The 19,767-nt window shown below is 47.9% G+C and overlaps 1 protein-coding gene across 1 annotated transcript; it reads right to left on the bottom strand.

Annotated features, from left to right (window-relative positions):
* Nucleotides 1-5,184: 5,184 nt before the first annotated feature.
* Nucleotides 5,185-18,478, bottom strand: xylt2 (xylosyltransferase II). Its single transcript, XM_069149752.1, has 11 exons — nt 18,327-18,478; nt 13,389-13,917; nt 12,282-12,457; nt 10,945-11,147; nt 10,468-10,548; nt 9,925-10,141; nt 9,669-9,845; nt 9,290-9,546; nt 8,741-8,936; nt 8,044-8,377; nt 5,185-7,565 (listed from the first exon to the last, which is right to left on the bottom strand). Exons 1-11 carry the CDS (start codon nt 18,456-18,458, stop codon nt 7,243-7,245), a joined length of 2,625 nt encoding a protein of 874 aa, XP_069005853.1. The 5' UTR covers nt 18,459-18,478; the 3' UTR covers nt 5,185-7,242.
* Between the last annotated feature and the right edge of the window lie 1,289 nt (nt 18,479-19,767).

The following is a 19,767-nucleotide window of genomic DNA, read 5'->3' as shown; positions in this document are numbered from 1 at the left end:
CCACTAGGATGGTCTGCAGGGAGAGTCACAGAGACGTCATGTCGCCTGAGCCCTGTACAGTTACTGTACACACTCATCTGTTGCTCAGTGTACAGCTGGACGTTTCCCACCACGTCTTCAAGGGGGAGGGATAATGTGCACCGGTGACCTGGGGAATGTGTGTGTGTGCGTGTGTGCGTGTGTGTGTGTGTGTGTGTCAGTCAGTCTCTGTGTCACAGCATGAGCATGGCTGCTCACTCTCAGGCTGATGCTCTGTCTTTGTTGTTGTAACTTTAAGAAGAAGACTAACCACCACTGTCCCTCTCTCCGTCTCATGTTGTCACATATTCTCCTGCAGCGGTGGACACGAACTAGGTGACAAGTGCAGAAACTACCGAAGCAGCGAAGTTTCTTTAAATCATCTCACCACCCCTGAGATTCATGTCGTGATCCAAACCCCAGGATGGTAAATACAGTTGTACAACACATGTATTAACAGTCCTACAAATATAATATATTACTACACCTACGGGGGCCATTTGCTCTCAGAATGAATGCTTTTAATTTTGATGGTTGAAGTACGTTTAGCTGATAATTCTGTATTTTTACTTGAGTAACATTTTAAAAGAATGAGTTTTACCTGTATTGGAGTTTTTGGAGTTGTTTATTGCTACTTCAACCACAACGATGACCTCCAAACATGTTTTAAGACACGGAAAAAGACTGTGCTTGGAATTGTGTCTTTGATATGGGTTTTCCACCAAACAGTTAAATTACTGTAATAAAAGATACAAATCTAGATTGCATCTACCTCATCTCCATCTTTAGTCAACTCATGCAAATACAGCACAGTTTTATATCAGGTTTAATTGGGTCTGCATTCACAAACAAATCCTCTCAGAGAGCTCCTAACTCAGCCAAAGAAATTAAAGTAAGAAATCTTAGCTCAGGAGTGATGATGATGAGGAGGAGGAGGAGGAGGAGGAGGAGGAGGACAGAAACATTTATCTTACTAAGGAGGTGTGGTTGACCCCGTTGCTAGGAGAGATCCTTTTAAAAGATGTGATTGGTTGATCCAAAACAAAAAAAGTAGATTAATGCGTGGCTGTGAAAGTGCTGTTTTTGTTTGTATGATTAGGTTAGGTTAGGTTAGGTTAGGTTAGGTTAGGTTAGGTTAGGTAGTTACTTTATTAATCCCCGAGGGGAAATTTTTTTCGCTACAGCAGCATACAGAAGCAATAACATAATAATAGAAAAGCAATAAAATAGCAGTAAATAGCAGTAAAAAAAATATAAAATATAAAATGCACAGTATATACAGTACAGTATATATCTATATATATTACATACAATATACAATATACAATGATCTCTCGGCTGATGGAAGGTTTCGATGGACTGACCCGTTTTTACAGCTGCCAGACATCTCAGTGGTGATCACTTTTATTTCTGGCGTTATTGATTCAGAGATGTGTGTCAGTCTCCAGTAAGATCGACCACAAACATCATTCCTGCACGATATAATCTGCAGTGTTTCATTTACTCACTGTCATTCAGCGTCTGAAGAATGTTTCTCCACCTCGTTGTTCTTCCTCCATTTTCTTCTCTGCTTAAGAAGTTTTGAAGCGTTTTAAAAGTCCTCCTGACAGTTTTTCCCCTGCGGACCTCTCTTAAAGGCTGAGATGTTTTGTGAGTAACTTTTATCTTTAAAAAGATCTACTCACAACTTTAAGATGAAATTCTTAGAAAATGTTATAACTCTAAGAATGTTCTTCCATTTTAGTCACTCGGAGAAACTCTTAGCGCAAGAGATCTTTTTCAATGTGGCCCCTGGTTTCCACACAGTAATGAAAGTGGGACCATTTATGTCACAAAAAAAACCTGAGAATGAAGATGAGCGCGGAGAAGCAGCCCTTTAAACTCTGTACAACAAAGGATCCGAGTACTTCTTCCTCCAGTCTCCATCAGACACAAGTGAAGCCTCACGCACACAGAAACAAGAACAGCAGTCAGGGCTGTTATGATAACTATCGACCCTCATGTCCGAGGGTCTTCGTCTCCCAGCGGGGATCTGCTGAGGCATCGGCTGGCCTTGTCGCCATGGTAATCGTCTTTTTGGGGGCTGCTGTACCCGGCCTGCGGCTGCTTGCCACAAGATGCTTGCCCCTCTTTTGTTGACATTTATCACCCCACCAGCGCGTGCACACACACACACACACACACACACACACACACACACACACACACACACACACACACACACACACACACACACAACTCCTCCTCCTCCTCCAGCAGGCCCGACCCCGCCGCCTGCTTCCATCTGCAGTCTCAAAGAGGAGCCCACATACGGTGCAGCGTGACAGCATGCAGCACTGTGCCACTTGAAAAAAAAAAGCTCACTTTAATCACCGAGATTCATGCTCTGCCCGTTCGACTCGCTCTGCCGTTAAAAATCTAACTTGGTGACAGTTTGAGCTGATGTACAGGATGAAAATGTGGTTGGTTGAAGTGGATTTCGCTGTTTGGTCTCTGAGAATGTGGCTCCTCTAAAACACTGAGCAGAGCAGCAATCTCTGCGCTGGAAATACAGAAAGAGCTTCAGAAATCCAGCAGGCAGACAGTGATCCTTCCAGACCAGACAGGATGAATAATATTCACAGAGGATGCTTTTCTTTTTGAATGACATCAAGAAGAGTTTTCTGAGCTCGACCGCAGACGTCCCTCCACACAGCGGGAGGAAGCGGAAACTCTACCTGAGAAATAAATGATGTCGACCACGGGCGGGCTGCTCTGTGGATGAAGTGTTTACATGGCCGGTGTGAAATCAACACATTACGATTTAATGCTGCCGACATCAAACTTTGATGTTGGCATGTAAACGTTCTCAGGACTGATGCTGCTGGAGAAGAGAGCAGCAGGAGCAGAGGAGCTCCGTCTCCACACAGCACTTTGGGAAGTGGTGTGCATAGTCAGGGTGGAGGTGGGCAAGAGCAAGGGTGGAGATGTTGAATATGTCTCCATGGCAACGTGAGATTGCTCTGAGTTCATCAGAGATTTGTGTCGGAACCGTGAAAAACCAGTGGCTATTTTACATTTTTGGTACTTTTCCCGCTGTTTTTTCAATGAAATTGGATTTTTTTTTTTAAAAATGTGAGTAACACGGCATGGATCCTCCTGGAGACCCAAACAGGAGATGACAATGTAATTAAGCTGTATGTCCTCACATGCCGATAACTCCACATTAAGCTGTCGCATTAAGAATTTTTACTTCAGAAGTCAAATTCAGAAGAGCACATCATCCCGTTTCCCTTTTTCTATAACACTGAGCAGCTTTCCATTGATGTTTTTTTGCACATTACATTCATCATTTCAAATTTTCTCATTAAAGCAGTTTTCTATCACACGTTTTCATATAGAACTTCAAAATCTACAGGATATTTAAAGAGCTGAACGCCAGCTGGCTCATTTCAGCCTGTAAGAAACTGGAAGCAGCAGTATGAAGTGAGCTCCGTAGTTTCTGGCAGGCTGCAACTCGGCAAAACAACAAACACAACCGCATATTTTAATTAGCGAGGAAGCAGGAGCTGGTTCTCCGCACGCCACAATACAATACTTCTTTCACAAATATTCAATAATTGAATTATCAAGGCTCTTGAAGCATCTAGAGCTCCAAGTATGAGAGCAGCTGCAGAGCTGGAGCAATAAAACCCACCTCGTCTGTGAGTGTGTAAGAATGGTCATCTCTTCAATTTGAAGATGTTTAACTGCCGTAATAATTAGAATAATAGAAAAATACTAATGCTACACATGTGCACAATACTTGTTTTCATTTTTTGGTTTGTTAATTGCTTTTGCCACATAAGTGATGTTGTGTGTGTGTGTGTGTGTGTGTGGGTGTGTGTCTGGGTGTGTGTACAGGTGGATTAGTGTTAGTGAGGAAGCCAGCTGTTGACTTTGTGATCATAAACAGAGGATTAGTCATAAATACCAGTGAGGATCTCATCCCACCTGAACGTCTGATCCTCCAGGTGAGGATTTCAAAGTGAAAAATGTTTCCGACCCTCTCTCAGCCGACCAAGCGCTCAGACAACAGACGCACCAATAAAAGGCCTCCAAGAGATTAAACAACAAACAATAACGATTGTGCTTTCTGAGGTGTTTATTTAGTTTTATTCTCCAACCTCATGACTTATTACAGGTAGGATTCATTACAGGGATGTAATGCTGGATTTCACCGGATTGTACTTACTCGACTGCCAGTGGTTTACAGCAGTGATCCCCATGCAGAGAAAGTGTCTCTACCAAATGTCCAATAAACACAAATAATTTCATCATAGTGAGTTTTCATAGATTTTTAGTTTTCTAATTACTTTGAAATACATAACTATAAATGTTATTCTTATATAATATTTCCCAATCTAGTTTACATTTTGAATGCGTTTTCCAGTTGGTATGCTGATCGTTTCTCGTAGCTGCTATCATTTGTACAAACCGTGCTGAAACGAACTTCTCGACCTCCAGTAACCGCACACGTCTATACGTGACGTTGACTTTTGTTAAAGTTCACTGCAACATTTTCCCAAAGATGGGACACCTTGATTGACACCTACCTTATGCATTAGGTCTTCATTATAAGGACAGGTGTCGGATGTGGGGGTCTGTCCGTCCTCGGTGTCCGAGTCCACGGCAGATGATCCGTACGCGCTGTCGGAGGACACCATCTTCGCCTCCTCCAGCTTCCGAGTCTCAGCGACCTCATCCACCTCCATCATATTAAACAGCTACAGATTTCTGGCCTCAAACAGGTGAGATCTTGCAGGTTCCCGTCCTCTCTGTCTGTTCGGTTTGTTGCCCTTTGTCCACCCCTCCTATTCTGCATGCGTGTTTTACTCCTGGGTGGTTTATATGCCGAGCCACGATGAGCGTGCATAACCCTAAATATTAATATGAAAGAGTTTCCGTCGGAGATGAACACGCAAGTGTAGTTTACAGTATTTATGAAGTAAACCTCGTCAAGCTTTTCCATAAGGAACTGACAAGGAAGTGTTCAGCACCCCGGAGAGCGCCGCTCCCTCCTCATAAATATCTGCAGTAATCTGCAGTTGCGTAGAAAAACCCTTCTGAAAACTGAAAATGGTTCATTTAAGACTGAAAAACAGCAAGAATAAATTGAGGGGGAAAAAAAAAAAAGGAAACAAAACATCATGTTGAATCTAAGTGTTTTTTTATTTATTGAGTCATCAGTCAGGACGTCTATCCTACGAGCTTTCCCAGAAGGCCTACAGTGACGGCCTAAAGTTCCCACACTCGGATAAGAGCCACAGGACGACTCACCAGCCGGACTGCTGCTGCTTCTCACAGCGGCACGGACGGAAAACGTCAACCTCCCGCCCCCCAAAACACAGAAGCTGTGCTTCAGATGACACCGAAAACAGCTGGATTGTCAAACGTAACACAATTAGGCAGCAGTTGGAATAGTTTAGACCGCCGAGAGATGACCGGACAACACACATAATTCCTCTCAATCCGCATAGAAAAATAACATCTGTTACACCCATTATTATTACTCTGCTCTCTTATCTCGGTAATACCGGGGCTTCACTGAAGCGACTGTGCTGTGCAAGGTAAACAAGGTCACTTGAAAACTCATGTGGTGGCCAACTGTTATGTAACAAAATAAAGGTTTGCATAAAATGGAGTGAAAATCCAAAACCGGAACACGGACGGCACATCTCTGGAAGCTATTATCCCGAAGTAAACAATTCATCTTTCTTTCTTTTTTTTGTTCATGAAGGCAGCTTCGATTCTCGCACTAACAATAAAAACCCAAACATACAGGGAGCGTGCCGTTTACCATTTGTGGTTGGTGGAGGTGAAAAGTTGAAATGAAACGTGAACAATAACCGACTTGTGAGGCGAACAACACAAACACGCAGTCGTGACTGCTGCGTGACGGCCCGCAATTTAAAAGACTTGAAATTGAAGGAAAAGTTTGAAATCTGCGGAAAAACAACAACAATCAACCGTCCTTTCGCTCGTTGGGTTACAGGCCCGTTTCTTTTTGGTTCCGGTCAAAGCGCTCCACTCAGCGAACATACGAACACCAGCAGTTTCAATCTGCTCATCGAAACGCTGCGAAAACAGAATCCGGGCGTTTTTTTTTCCAATTTTACTTCCTCGTTTCATCCACATTTCGCTAAATCGACTTAAAGCCGAAATGCAACGCGGAATCAAGGTCGACCTAATCGCTTGCTCCGGAGCTTTCGAGCACGTCAGCAGTTTTTTGTCCAGTTGCCATGAAACGGTGCAACTTGAGGCCGTTCAGTCAACTTTTTCAGAGGAACACTGAACATCCCGGCTGTATGCAGCACTGGAAGCTGTCGAGGCACTTCCTTTCACCAGGCAAACACCTTCAAGGGCTTTTTTTTTTTTTTTGGAACAATGGAAAGACTGTTAAACACGTATTGAACACAACTAACAGACAAAACGGATGCATAAAAAAAAAAAAAAGGACAATAAAAAATAATGTCACAGTAATCGGAAGTCAAATTAGACTCTATCCCAAAGAATTACTTTGTTCTCTGGTGTTTTTCGAACCCTCGTTTACAGTGCAGGTCTTCACCGACGTGTCTGTGCAACAGCAGCGACCCGACGACTGCCAAAACCAAACAAACAATGTGACCTTATCCGTGACTTCTTCACTCCTCCCGCTGGAACCACGTGACCTCCGTGTCGTAGTCTTACAGTAAAAGTGCACTTCATCCGTCTGTTCTATATGCTGACGTTGCAACGCTTCTAAAATAAGCACGGTAACAAGATTCAGAGGTTCCACTCTCCCTTGAAACGAAGATCGGACGCGTTTCTTTTTAACAGCTGCTTCCCGACTCTTTTCGACGTGGAGAGAGAAACGAGTCCAAACACGCGCGGCGGGTTCTTGACAGATTCTCCGACCGGTAACCTGCGTGCCAGCTAAAAAACCAACAAAAAAAAAACCCACAATCGGCATTCAATTCGGCAAACAATCATACAAGTCTTCGCGCTTGTTGTCTTCTGTGTGCAAATTTCCAGCAGTCTCAGCGCCGTCTCCTTTCTTTACCGCTTCGCTGAGAGCGCTTGCGACCCGCCGCTGCAGGAGAGACGCCTCGGCGTTGTTTACGCGCCCTCTCGGCCGACCTCGGAGACGGTTCACGCCGATGCAGGTCCGGCTTTCCCGCGGCCTTCCCGCTGTTACACGAGTCTGCAGTTTCTCTCGTCGCGGGGCTACCTGATCCGCCCGTCACTTTTCACCGGGCCCAGTTCCGACTTGGGGTCTGGGGACAGGGAGCTCCACGCCGTCTTGGAGCAAGATCCCAAAGACGGGCAGGAAGAGGCGTCCGTGGCGCACAGGTCACCGATAACCCAGAAGGTGGCCACGCTGCTGTCCACCCACGCCTCCAGGGCCGGGCCCACCAGGCGGCCGTCACGCTGGGCCCGCTGCGCGGCCGGCTCCTGGGGGGGCAGCTTCAGCACCGAGCTCAGCTGCTGGAAGCTCTGCTCCAGGTACAAGTTACCTGGAGGTCCTGCGTGGAGCCAGCTGTCCTCCTCTGGAGAGCGCAGAAGGAAAAACAGAAGAAGAACTGAGTTTCGAAACAAACCGACAAAACTTCAGAGTCGTCACGTATCAAGCACGGCGCCGATATTTCAGGATAAATCTGGTGATATTCCAGAATATTTTGTCAACAAATCAAGAACGAAACTAACAATGAATTCGTCCCAATGACACGTCGTCTGTGTCGCCGATACCGGATGTAGTTTACGTTAATGTTTTTAAAACCCGCCAGCTGCCCTGGCTGACATGTTCATTCATCACCAACCGATTGGTGCTGAGAATATTCGCTGCCGACATCAAATCTGTGGCTTTAAAAAAACACATCGATTTGGGCTCCAACAGCCACAGAAAGAGGGTGAGAGTCAACATGTCCTGAGGTAACAGAGCAGCGCGTCGTCGGTTTGGTCACGGCAAGAACAATCAACAACGGCACCGAGCTCATCCGCTCGACGTGCCGTGAATCCACGACTCACCTTTTCGTAGCGGCTCCTTGTTATTAAAGGTTAACGGCATGACGAGAAAGCGAACTTCCGCCACGCGCTCCCACTGCTTCAGCACCCGTACGGCCCACGTGCCGGGCCGCAGCGGGTGCTGCAGGGGCGGCTTGTACTGGGTGTACTCCGCGTCCACGTCCACGGTGATGTCGTAGGATGCGGCCACCACCAGAGCGGGGTCGATCCACACGATGGTGGCGGTGAGGTTCGGCCCGCGCGCCCACTTCTGCACCGCCAGAGGTTCGTCCAACGGGCCGACCACCCCGCCGAAGTTACGGAAGATCCTCTCTTTGGGATCCCACTCGGTGCCGATCTGTTAGGGGGGGGGACACAAAAACAAAAACAAAAACAACGTTGTTCACGTCCTCAAACAAGTGGTTTACGCGACACAATATGGCAGAAGGACGCTTCACAGGGCGCCCGTGTCTTTGACTTTCATACTTCATCTGAAGACGGGGTGAATGAATACGCCTTCCTTTCAATATTAACATATATTTTTAAGCTAATTACACTTCAAAGTTGAGTTCTGGTCAGATCACGCCCCGATAATGCCCCAATTTGAACTTATCGGACGGAGAATCTTCTCACGTAGCAGTTTTCTTCATCTTAAAAGTTCCTTCGAAAAAAGAAACTTTGTGCAGAAAAGTAAAAAAGAAGCTTCTCAAAGACTGCTTACCTCCAGATTCTTGAGTCTTTCAAACTCTTTGAGGTTCCTCTCGAGGACGAGCGAGGCCTGAGGCACGGCCCACGTCTCCAGTGTCTCCCTGACCTTTGACCCCGCGGCCTGGACTTCCTGACGGACCAGGTAACCCTGGAAACGGTCATCATAAAAGTACAAATGTACAGAAAGAGGGTGGCCTACTGGGTCGAACCTGCGGGGAGGAAAATAAACAAAACGCAGACGACAGATGAAGTTAGTTTCTGCGTCGGTTCCAGTTTCAAGAGGAAGACATTGGACACAATGACACACACACACACACACACACACACACACACACACACACACACACACACACACACACACACACACACACACACACACACACACACACAGAGCATCCTGCCATCGAGCACTTCGTCTGGCGTCGGGTACTTTGCCATCATTTAGTCGTATCATTTATCGCGTGAGTAGAGATTTGAATATTCGACCAACATTTCATTTTGAAGCCTTTACTGGCCGATACCAACGACGTGCATTAAATGTGCAAACGATGAGCCGCTCCACCTGCAGACCTCCACGCCGCCCGTCGCCGTCGGCAGACTCCTGAGGCCGAGGCGGAAGAAGGAAGCGTAGGCGGTGAGCGCCACGTCGCTGAGAGAGCCGACGCCGTCCGGCTGCTCGAACAGCGTCTCCCAGTACGCCTTGATGGCGACGGTTCCCGGAGCGTACTGCCCGTACAGGTGAGTGTCCAGGATGTCGATGGCTTCCTGGTTCACCGACGACTCAAACTTACGGGCGAAGAACGTCGGACGGGTCAGTTGCTGCGGGCGAGCGAGAGAGCGAGAGAGAGAGAGAGAGAGAAAACAGCAGACGGGAGTTTTGTACCGAGCGATAAAACGGGCGAGTTGCCGTTCTCCGCCTCTCTCCTCCGGGGGGAACTCACCTGGATCCGGATGAGGTCTTGGGGTTTGAAGTCGTTGGGCGAGCAGCCGCACCAGTCCACGATGTGTTTGTACTGGCATTTACAGCCCAGCTTGCGGTTCCAGTTGGTGACGCGCAGGTTGTTGTCCACCAGCGTGTCGCACATGTGACTGTTGCCCAGCACGGTGTGGAAGAAGGACTGAGGAGAAAAGGCATCGGAGACATTATCTCCTGTGACTCGGGCCGGGGGAGGACGGGAAGCGAGAGGCGGGACTCACCTCGGCGGGGAGCAGGGCGTAGGAGTAGAACTGCTTCAGCCCCGACACCAGCTCGTCCCGGGAGTTGATGACGTACTTCACGAAGCGGCGGGTGAGCGCGAACCAGTCGGAGCCCCCCGAGACCTCCAGGCCGTCGGGGATGCTGCGCTCGCCCAGACGCCACATGTGGTTGTCGCACTCGTGGAAGAGGCGGTCGAGGCCTTGCTTCTTGATGAACCTTGAACACAGAGCACGGTTGAGAGAAGAAAAAACAACAACAACAACAACGCCGGGCTATTTTCAGCATTTATCAAACAAACCATTTTCTCTCTGAGCTGCCACACGAGTGTTTAATAATGCGGCTGAATAGCTTGAACACGTTTATTCCTCTCGTGTGTCGGCGCCGACATCGACAGCACGAGGTTCATAATGTGCTCCCGTTTCCTGATGCTGGTTCACAGACTAACCTCCCTCCAGCATTTCTGGGATCTCGGATTGAATTTCAGCCGGACGGCGTCCGACCGTGTTTTAGCGGGTTGTGTATTTTACAGCTAGCGTCCTCACCGGGCGTTCTCCCTCCCGTGGGACTTCAGGAAGTTCTTGTCTCTGTGCAGCGACAGGAACGCCACCAGTTCATCGTTGGTCCTGCAGGAGGGCGGCACGGTGAGAATTAAAGAGGGAGGGAGGGTCGGGGCGAGAAAGAAAGGATGTCTGGGAGATTCTCGGAGAAAAAAACAAAAAAAACACTGGCAGGATTTAGAAGGTCAGAAAGAGGCACCAATTTGTACGAGCCAATCAAAACCAATCAACAATAAGTGGAAGAATTGTGCACGACTTAAACACTCTGAGCGAACACACTAAAGAACACAACAGAAAACATAAAGTAGGTTCACCAAACGTGGTTAACATCGAAACAGAGCAACAACCTCCCAATAAAGACTGAAGACAACTCGAACCAGATGCACACGTGGAGTTATTTTGGATTTGCTGAATTGGGAGTTCATCCTGATCTCCACTGTTGTGAGCAGCAGGCTGACCAACCTGGTGGGGAAGTCTGTGGCACTGAGATTGATGAAAAAGTCCCACTTCCAGTCCAGCATGGAGAGCAGGTCCTGCATGCTGCGCAGGTAAGCCTTGAGAAGGCTGGCTCCCCCCCAGATGGTGACCATCCGCCAGGGCGTGGCTCGTACGTTTGGGAACTGCTGGGCGATCCGCAGGACCTCCCGATGCATGTAGCCCGACCGCTGGAAGATTTCAGAGCAAACGGTTAAACGAGCGGAAACTGTTTCTGAAGCACAAGCGTGATCCGGTTTGAGCTCCGTAATCGTTCCCACAAAATCTGCAGCCGCCGCCGCGCCAAGACCGCCGCGCCAAGCTGGCTCGTGTTGAAAGAGAACGCGATCCGAGAAGAACAGCGGCCACATGGCGCTGAGCGGCCGTGATGGCACGAGGACGAATCCAAGTGTGGACGCTTTTGCCTGTTTTTTTTTTGTTTTGTTTTTTTTTGTTCCTCCTTTAGGTGACTCGAGGTGACAGTCAGACAGAAATAAGTTGAACTAAGCTTCCAGGATATTCTGCAGCAAAGTGCAGAGCACGGATTAAACATGAGGAGGAGATGAAAGAAGTTAAAGAGACACAGCTGTCAAGCTTAGTGCAAACATTAAAGCTGTATGAGTGAGGATGGAGGACCTCTGCAAGTGTGTGAAGCGTGCAACGACTCAAATGCTGCCGAGTCAAAAAGACCTTTTTTAATTGCCACGTGGAGCTTAATTAGATGAATTACCAACTAACGAGCAAGCAGCCTGTTGGGAGCGTGATTCCCAACTCACCGTCCTCAAGAGGGGACAAGAGTGCAGAGGAGCCGGTGGACGGACCCCAGGACGACCTGACCTCGTCCACAGCCTCATCTATTAAACAGGCGTCTGCCTCGGAGACGGATGAGGTTCGCCCCCCTCCTCCCCCCCCTCCCTCCCTCTTTTTTGGCAGAAGAACAGAGCGTCCCCCTGCGACTCCACAACCTTCGCGGCCCGCACAGGAGCAACACAACAGACACCTGAGCTCTCCGTCTCAGCGTCCCTGGCCGTGCAATTTTTGTCTTTTGCCTCCCGGCTTCACGCGGCGGCAGACTTCTCCCCCGAGTAAATCCAGCCCCTAAGAATAACCCCGCGTTACTCTATCCCGGCTAATCCCCTTTAACACACCGCGACACCCGAAGGACAAATTTAACCTTCACGACTGGCTGAAGACCTCGAAGCGTTCAGGAAGCTCAGCGCAGCCGGCGACAAATAAGAGCTCCAGATACTCGGTTCCGTGTTCAGCCGGCACGGCGACGACACGGTTACGGCTGAGATGTGCGTGGTTGAAGGCGCTGCGGTTACCATGTCCACGTGGATGTAGTAATAGTGGTCGCGGTGGTATATGGCTTTGATGAGACGCTTGAGCTGCCGCACGGCGCGGCCGTGGACCATCAGAACGAAAGCCACCCTGATGGGGTTGTCCACCTTGGACAGGCTGTTGTCCAGCTCACCGGCTGCTTGAACCGGATGGGACACACCTGCACAAAGAGGACACACACATAAAGGACGAACCTCGTAGGGCGAGGGACGTTTCAGAGGACAAAAAAACAACAACTCTGAAGCTGGGTGTCCGATCGTTACAAATAGTGTCGAAAATTTGTCGGATTTTTTTTTTTTTTACTTTGACTTTCACGTTTAACAAAGCGTCCAACTGTCTTTACAGGAACGCACCACCAAGCCACACACACACACACACACACACACACACACACATACACACACACACACACACACACACACACACAAACTTCCCTGCATATCAAAACCAGCAGTGAGTGTGACTTGATTGACTTCCTGTGAAGTCTAAGCGTCATGTGGTGTCCGATGTGAAGTTATACGCATGACTCATTTATGTACGTGTTATGAAGTCTGTCACAATTAGTAAATTTTCGGAGCATCATCGTCATGCTTTTAAAGGATTTTTTTTTTCCCGTTCACGTCTATAAAAAAAAAAAAAAAAACCTGCTAGATGAAACACGACTGCCAATAAATGTGTCTTCTTCATGAGTTGTACGATCAGACTATGATGAGGCTCTTGTTATAAAGTGGCATAAAATGAACGCAAGAAGAAAATGAAATCTTAACCATTTGTTCGACACCTAATCGTCAACTGTTAATACCGTTTGTCTCGGTTGTTTTTAGTTGTTTTTTTTATTTGAATACTTGACTTGATTTATCAAAACACGCTGACAGGGAATCGTACGTCACCACCTTCAGGCAACACCGGAGCACTGAAACACACAACGGCAGTTTCGGGGAGACTTCGAGAACAATTTGGTCACGAGATGTTCCGACTGAAAATATTGGGATGAAAAAATGAGACTAATAAATGAACGATGACGTCGCAGAGTGTGAACGAGCTGCAGCTTCGGCATGAACGGGTGAAGACGTGCGTTCGGGAGTTCTCACCGAGCTGAGGGCAGAACTGAGGGAGTGCGTCCGGCATGAGCCGCCCGGCCCGATGCTGGCACACGATGTTGGCGAGCTCCTGCCTGCACTGCTGCGACCCGGCGCGGTGGAGGGCGGACAGCGCGTCTTTGCCGACGATGTCGCACTTCGGCACAAAGTCGGCGTTGGGGGCTTGGTGCGCCCCGTCCACGCTGCCCGGCTCCCCCGGCAACTTGGCCGCCCCGTCGGCGCCGCCGCGCGTCTCGCTGAAGTTGCGGCTGCTGGACAGGTCGTGGGCGACCACGGCGTCGACGCCGGCCCCCGTCGTCCCGCGCTCCTCCGGGGTCTTCAGCCTGATGCTGGCCTTCCCTCCTCGCCGGCCGTTGCCTCTCCTCAGCGCGCTGGCCGCCGTGCCCCCCGTCCTCTCCAGCCGGGCGCTCCATCTGCCCTTGTTCCTCCCCGACAAGGAGTTTTGTTTCTCCCAGAGCGCGCCGTCTCTCTTGGGGTCCTGGCTGTTGTGGTCAGGCAGCTTCGACCGTCTTGTTTTTCTCTGAGGAGAGAGAGCAGAGCACGAGAGACGCGCATTTGAAATCCACATGTGCTGCCGGTCATTTCCGTGCGAGCGCGTCGGGGGCGAACGCCGCTGAGAGGAGGCGTTGATTCATCATCCGAGAATGACATAAGGTCAACAAAAGCAGACAGGAACCCAGAGGGGAGGATGTGTTCACTTGCTTTTATTTTTTTTTTTTAATTTCTTTTTCTTCATCTGGTCTATTTCTAGCAGAGCCTCGGCCTTTTTGTGGAGCTAATCTGCAAAAAGTGGATCGTCGCACATGATCAAAGACACGCAGCGGATGCAGCGATTGACTGTACAGACCTGAACAAACCCCCGTCTGCTGCCTCGGGGGATAACGTGTACGTGGAGGTCACGTGTTCATAAACACATCGTACACACCGGCGAGAGGAACTTCAACCTCAGACTTTAAGAAGTTAGCAAGTCCTTATCCGACCCTCTGGGTGTGTGTGTGTGTGTGTGTGTGTGTGTGTGTGTGTGTGTGTGTGTGTGTGTGTAACTGGAGGTGGGGGCACACTTATCAAAGAGGGATATATACAATATTGTTTGCATTGTAGTGGGGGGGGGGGGGAATCCAACTATACAGCACTGATTTGACACTGTTGAGAAGAGGACATATATTTTTAGTTGCATTGTTTAAGACTTCCACATCCTCATTTTAACAGATTAACCTTCATAATCATAGCTTTATAATAAAAAAATTAAAAAAATCATCCTCTGACAGACTGCCTGAAAAGACATTGTCCTCTTATAACTGCTTTGACATAATAAAATCATTCAAGAATCCCATTTCTGGAATCATATTGTTGTGCTTCAGTGAAAATGGGCAACATGAGGGAAAGATTAGCTGCGCTGTGTTTCCTCAACAGGAAAGAAGCCAGAAAAATGAGCTTTTTAACTGTTATTATATGTATTAGCCTGAATATTGTGTTATTATCTATTATGTAAGTTTAAGTTGTTGTTTTTTTTGTACACAAAGGTACCAATTAGGCATCACAGTAATCTGGGTTTCCTCCAAAATCAGGTTTCAGTTTCCCAAATATAAGATTTGGTTTCAAAGAAAGAGTACTGAGAGAGTCAAATCTCACTGGAGCACAAATCCCACATCCAAAAATGGAAGGCAGCCTTTGAAAAACACAAAATTATAGAATATAAATTGAGTTTTGAAGCCAAGCAGCATCCCAGTTTTGGCACACCAGATTACTGGATCACACAAAAGGCCCTTCACAATACGCACTTGGAGACGAGGACGAGGAGCAGCGAGTGGGCCGAGAGATTTCTGCCTCGGTCAGACCCGCACGCCGTCGGCATGGCGACGGCCCGGCGGACAAGGATCGGGAGAGGGGAACGGGGAGGGGAATACACCGCCGGCGCACCAGCCGACCGACCGACCGACCGACCGACGTAGCGCCGTCGGCGACTCGTTGCCGACGGCGCTCTCAAAAGCCGTCACGGGGAGGAAGAGAAGTTCGGTTCCACGCCGGCCGTCGCGGTGCGCCGCTCTCTCCAGATGTTCACATGCACCTGAGCCAGCTGCTTCTCTTTCTGCAGATGTGCGACGTCCCGTTCGTGTCGCCTCAACTGCGAAACCTGCGCTCCTTTAAATCACCCGGTTCACGCGAGTTGCAAATGTCCCACGTGAGCACGGAAAAGACTTCAGACACAGAAACGACGGCGTGACAGCTGTGCTGCTGCGTCTAAAATAGAAAATGCAGAGTTCAACTAGAACTGCAGCTGAACGGAGTAAATCTAAAGAAATGGTGGGAAGATATTCGTGAGCTGACAAAACTGCTTGTAAACGTTTGTTTTTCAATGAAGCAGAATTGCTGTTCATGTTCAGTAAACATGTTTTAAGAAGTCGGTCTCGATCTGATTTCCCTGAAAAAGCCCATTTTGAGAGTCTGTGAACTCTGTTGGAAAAGAACTGTTGAGCAATTCTGCAACTCGGTCTGACATCAACATGACGAAGGTCCCGTTACTTCAGTCCGTTCTGATTTCAGTCTCAGATGCAAGTTGCAGCATTAAAACTGTTTATGTTTTGGGAACTGATTTTGACTGAAATTAAATACCACCTTCCTGTAAATGTGGTATTTTCCAACAGTTGTGGTTCATTTTCTATGTGTTCATGGCTACAAATGAATAAAAAAACACGCGTGTGAGGCTGACTAAGCATTTTGCTAACATTCATAAGGAAGCTCTTCAGTTTTTCCGGCCACTAAAGGAAATGTTCTCGTACAGAAACCGAGCACGCAGCAGCGGCGGACGCTCCAATTTTCCTTATCACTCGTTTTCGCATCCTTTAATTAACACCGTCATGTCAAAAATGTATTGATTCAAAGGCAAGCAAGGCGGCCTCTTTACTTTCCAATTAAAGGAACCGTATCGGCGGGCGCCATCTGCTTGAAGCGGGAAGCGGCGGCGAGCACTCGGAGAACGCGGAGGGTGACGCAAAGGATGACAGACTCGTCTTCCTCTGTCCTCACCGTCCTTTCACTCTTCTGCACCGGCGCTTTAATATAATGCATGTGACCGTGTTCACACATGCACAGCGGGCCGCTCATTAGAGCAGATGCGAGATAGCGCTGAGACCGCTGAGCGCGCAGGAAGTGTTCAGAGGTGACGATTAACACGCTCTCCTCAAGTCGGAAATCTGATTCTGCGTCTGCGGGTCTGGAAACGTGACGCGGACGTCGAGAGGTTTCGTGTTGAAATACACCGTCACATCTGAGAAGTCATAATTCGCAGCGAAGGAAGATGACTAACAATTTGAAATTGCATTTTTAATAAAGTGAAATATCTGTGAAGTTTCTTAGTTTGGTTCTTCTCTGCTGTTGAAATCAAATTTCACATCCAACGTGCAGTTGAGATTTTAAATACGTGCACTTCTGATCCATTACAGTCCTTGATGAGCTGCAGCTAAACCACAAAGCCTACAAACATTTCTCTGCTTCTTTGTCGAGGCATGTTTGGACCTGAATGCACCTGATGAGACAGACGGGAGGTTTATAATACAAACAGGTGAAAGGAGTCAGAAAGACTCTAAAGCACTTCTGAAATATGATGAAAAACGCACATCAAACTTCCCGCTGTGTCTCAACGTCACACTCGAAGTAAGTGGATTGCTTAATTTAGGCCGGCGTTACTTATAGTGACTGACAGGAAGAGGGCCGAGCACCCGGCGAGCACCGAGTTTACTGATAAGCTCAAAACTGAAGCGGTTCCAAAACAAATTCCTCAGTGGAGACGGAGAGAGCTGCCGTCCTCAGACTGACGACGCTTCTTTTCCTTTTCCCTCTTGAGACAAGGGTCACACCTCGCTCCCCCCGCTCAAGCCACGGTCACATCTGCTGCCCGCCTCCAAACCCTCCCGGACGCGCGGGTCTTCAACACATCCATGTTGGGAGGAACATTATACGCGGCACGCTCGTCGTACCACGTTGGAGAGACAGCAGGGTTCCCGCCTCGGGTTTCAGCTCTTGCATTCCTTGCGGCTCTTTCAGCATCGGTGTGTCTCGGCGAGGATTTCTGGACACGCGCGGTCCTCAACGGGTCACATCTGTTAACAGCTCGCCTGCCATTACCTGCAGGGACATCTGGAGCAGGCGCTGCCTCCAGGTAGGGCGCTCCAGGTGCGCAGGGGAGACGCGGAGATCAAATTCCCACAGAGGACGTGGCTGGCCTCACGAGTGTTTGAGTGGGACGTGGTGGAGGCGGCTCGCTGCTTAACTCCAGCCTTTATCCCTGGGACATCCACCGTGTGACTCAAAGCTGAGTGAAGGTCACGGAGCCAGATCAGTAACTAACGCCACCGGTGGACGGAAAGAAGAAGAAAACAAGAAAGCCGACCACATCCTGGATGTCCTGGGACAGCTCAACTCTCAGCCGTCAGTCAATCTCTCGCGGCTCTTTTGACATGTTCTTACACAAAGTTTGATTACTTCATAAACATCCTCTTCCTGTTTGACACAGTTGGGTTTCCTCTGCTCTTCATCACGTCTTCATCACGTCTTCAGAGACTCCGGATGAAACAAACGTTCGTGACAACCATCAGTTTGAAGACTGCAGCTGCTTCTCAAACAAGTTAACTCGTATTTAATATGAGGAGACATTACGTTACAGTAGCAGCGTGCCTTGTCTCGGGTACTGTGGTCGGTCAGTGACTGACGGACAGACGGGGACAGACGGGGACAGGGCTGGTGCGGTTGTGGACAGAAATGTCTCGGAGCAGCGCTCTTCCCCAACTGCTAACAGCTAAACATCGGCTAGCCTCACTGCACGATAACACACTGCGAGCTAGGCTACAAGCTAACGGCTAGCTCTTCCAATTACAACCCAACCGAATCACCGCCACACCAGAAATAACCGCAGAGGTCGTTCTTCCTTACCTCCGCCTCGCCTTCTTCCAGACTTCTCAGACTCCATACCACAAGCCCTTGGATCAGGAGGATAGTTAATGCGGCAGCAATCGCCAGTTTGTACCGTCGGAGGAGCTTCTGCACTCGGACACTGGCCACCATTTTTCCGACTCCGGTTGCGCGTGCAGGGCGCATTCTGAGCTGCGCGCGCACGCGGGGTCTCTTCACCATCATCAGGTTGCTGAAAAGTTTGTCATAAAAAAAAAATTAAAAAAAGATCCACACCGCGATTATCTCGCTGCGTCTGCGTTTTACTGTCATCCAACGTTATGGATTTTGGTCCCTTCAGTAATTTTTTTTTTTCAGGCTTTCTGTAACGTCGGGGTCGTTTAAACTGGAGCTTCACAACCAGGGGCCAAGAGTTCAAGGGTCACACGTTTGTTTGTTCTTTCTTTCTTTTCTTTTGGCTTCCTTTCTTTCTTTTTTTTTTTAACAAACTAATATAGTTTCCATCCCTCTTCTGGTGTATTACTGAAGGCTTCCACCTTTTAAGGCTGGTCACCTCAGCTCAACAGGTCATAATAATGTAATAATAATGTAGGCTGATGAGTAGTCGCAATTAGTCATTAGGCTATTTTGGATGCAAAAATATTGTGTAGCTTTGATTTTATCTTTAAAAATCTAAATCATATATTTTTTTAAAAGTTTGCTATAGGGCTGCAACTGTGCAAAATTCATGTCTAGAGTTGGCCAATATACAACATTTATAGTCTAATTACCCTATTGTGATCAACATGATCTTTAGTTAAATACTATCTCTCTTTTTTTTTTTTTTAAATCTAACTTCTCACTTATAGGTCAAATAATTTTGTTGGCGTTTGGCTTCTCATCAGACAAACTTATAGTTACTTCCTACTCCTCAAAAGATGGGTAATACACTATATGCAGAAAATATTTCTACTTGTTGTCCATGGTCCAGAATTATATCGATTCAATTTAGGAAGCCTGGACCAAAGCTAAATATGTGAACCGCATATACTCAAAAGATCAGCCTTCACTAATTTAGAAGAATATTTGACCACATCTGTCCTGGATTTAGGATAGACCTGTTTATGATTAAACCAAACTATTTAAAATATGTTACAATAGTTCATCGGGTGTTGCCTGGCAGTTTAAAAAAAATCTAATGATTTCCATAGTTACCATCCATGAATACTAATGCTACATTTTGGCTCTTTGTCTGCATAGAAATAATCTCATGATAGGACCCCCACGGTCTCCAGGGTAACGGGACTCCAGCTCAGGCATCCAGTGTGTTAACCTACTGGTCTGGATGCCATTAATTAGGCGTCAGAGGAAGAAGCAGCTGTCTAGCCCTAAATATAGTTTCTGTACAGATTACGCACCAAATCAGACACTGCTGTTTTATGAACCGTTTCTATGTCACTAATCTCCACTGCACACAGGGAAA

The sequence above is a fragment of the Embiotoca jacksoni genome, unplaced genomic scaffold (assembly GCF_022577435.1).
Source record: "Embiotoca jacksoni isolate LCO1_2020_lvr unplaced genomic scaffold, fEmbJac1.0.p SCAF_15, whole genome shotgun sequence".
In the NCBI taxonomy this organism is placed as follows: domain Eukaryota; kingdom Metazoa; phylum Chordata; class Actinopteri; family Embiotocidae; genus Embiotoca; species Embiotoca jacksoni.
The sequence above is the reverse complement of the archived record's forward strand: the minus strand, read 5'-3'. Positions and strand labels throughout refer to the sequence as shown.

Excerpts from the sequence above, each read along its gene's own strand:
- xylt2 (XM_069149752.1), bottom strand. The coding sequence starts at position 18,458 with ATGGTGGCCAGTGTCCGAGTGCAGAAGCTCCTCCGACGGTACAAACTG. Across the intron at positions 11,148-12,281 it reads ACTACATCCACGTGGACATG|CGGTCGGGCTACATGCATCG; the intron begins GTAACCGCAGCG and ends GAAATCTTCCAG. Across the intron at positions 10,549-10,944 it reads GCCACAGACTTCCCCACCAG|GACCAACGATGAACTGGTGG; the intron begins GTTGGTCAGCCT and ends GCCCTCCTGCAG.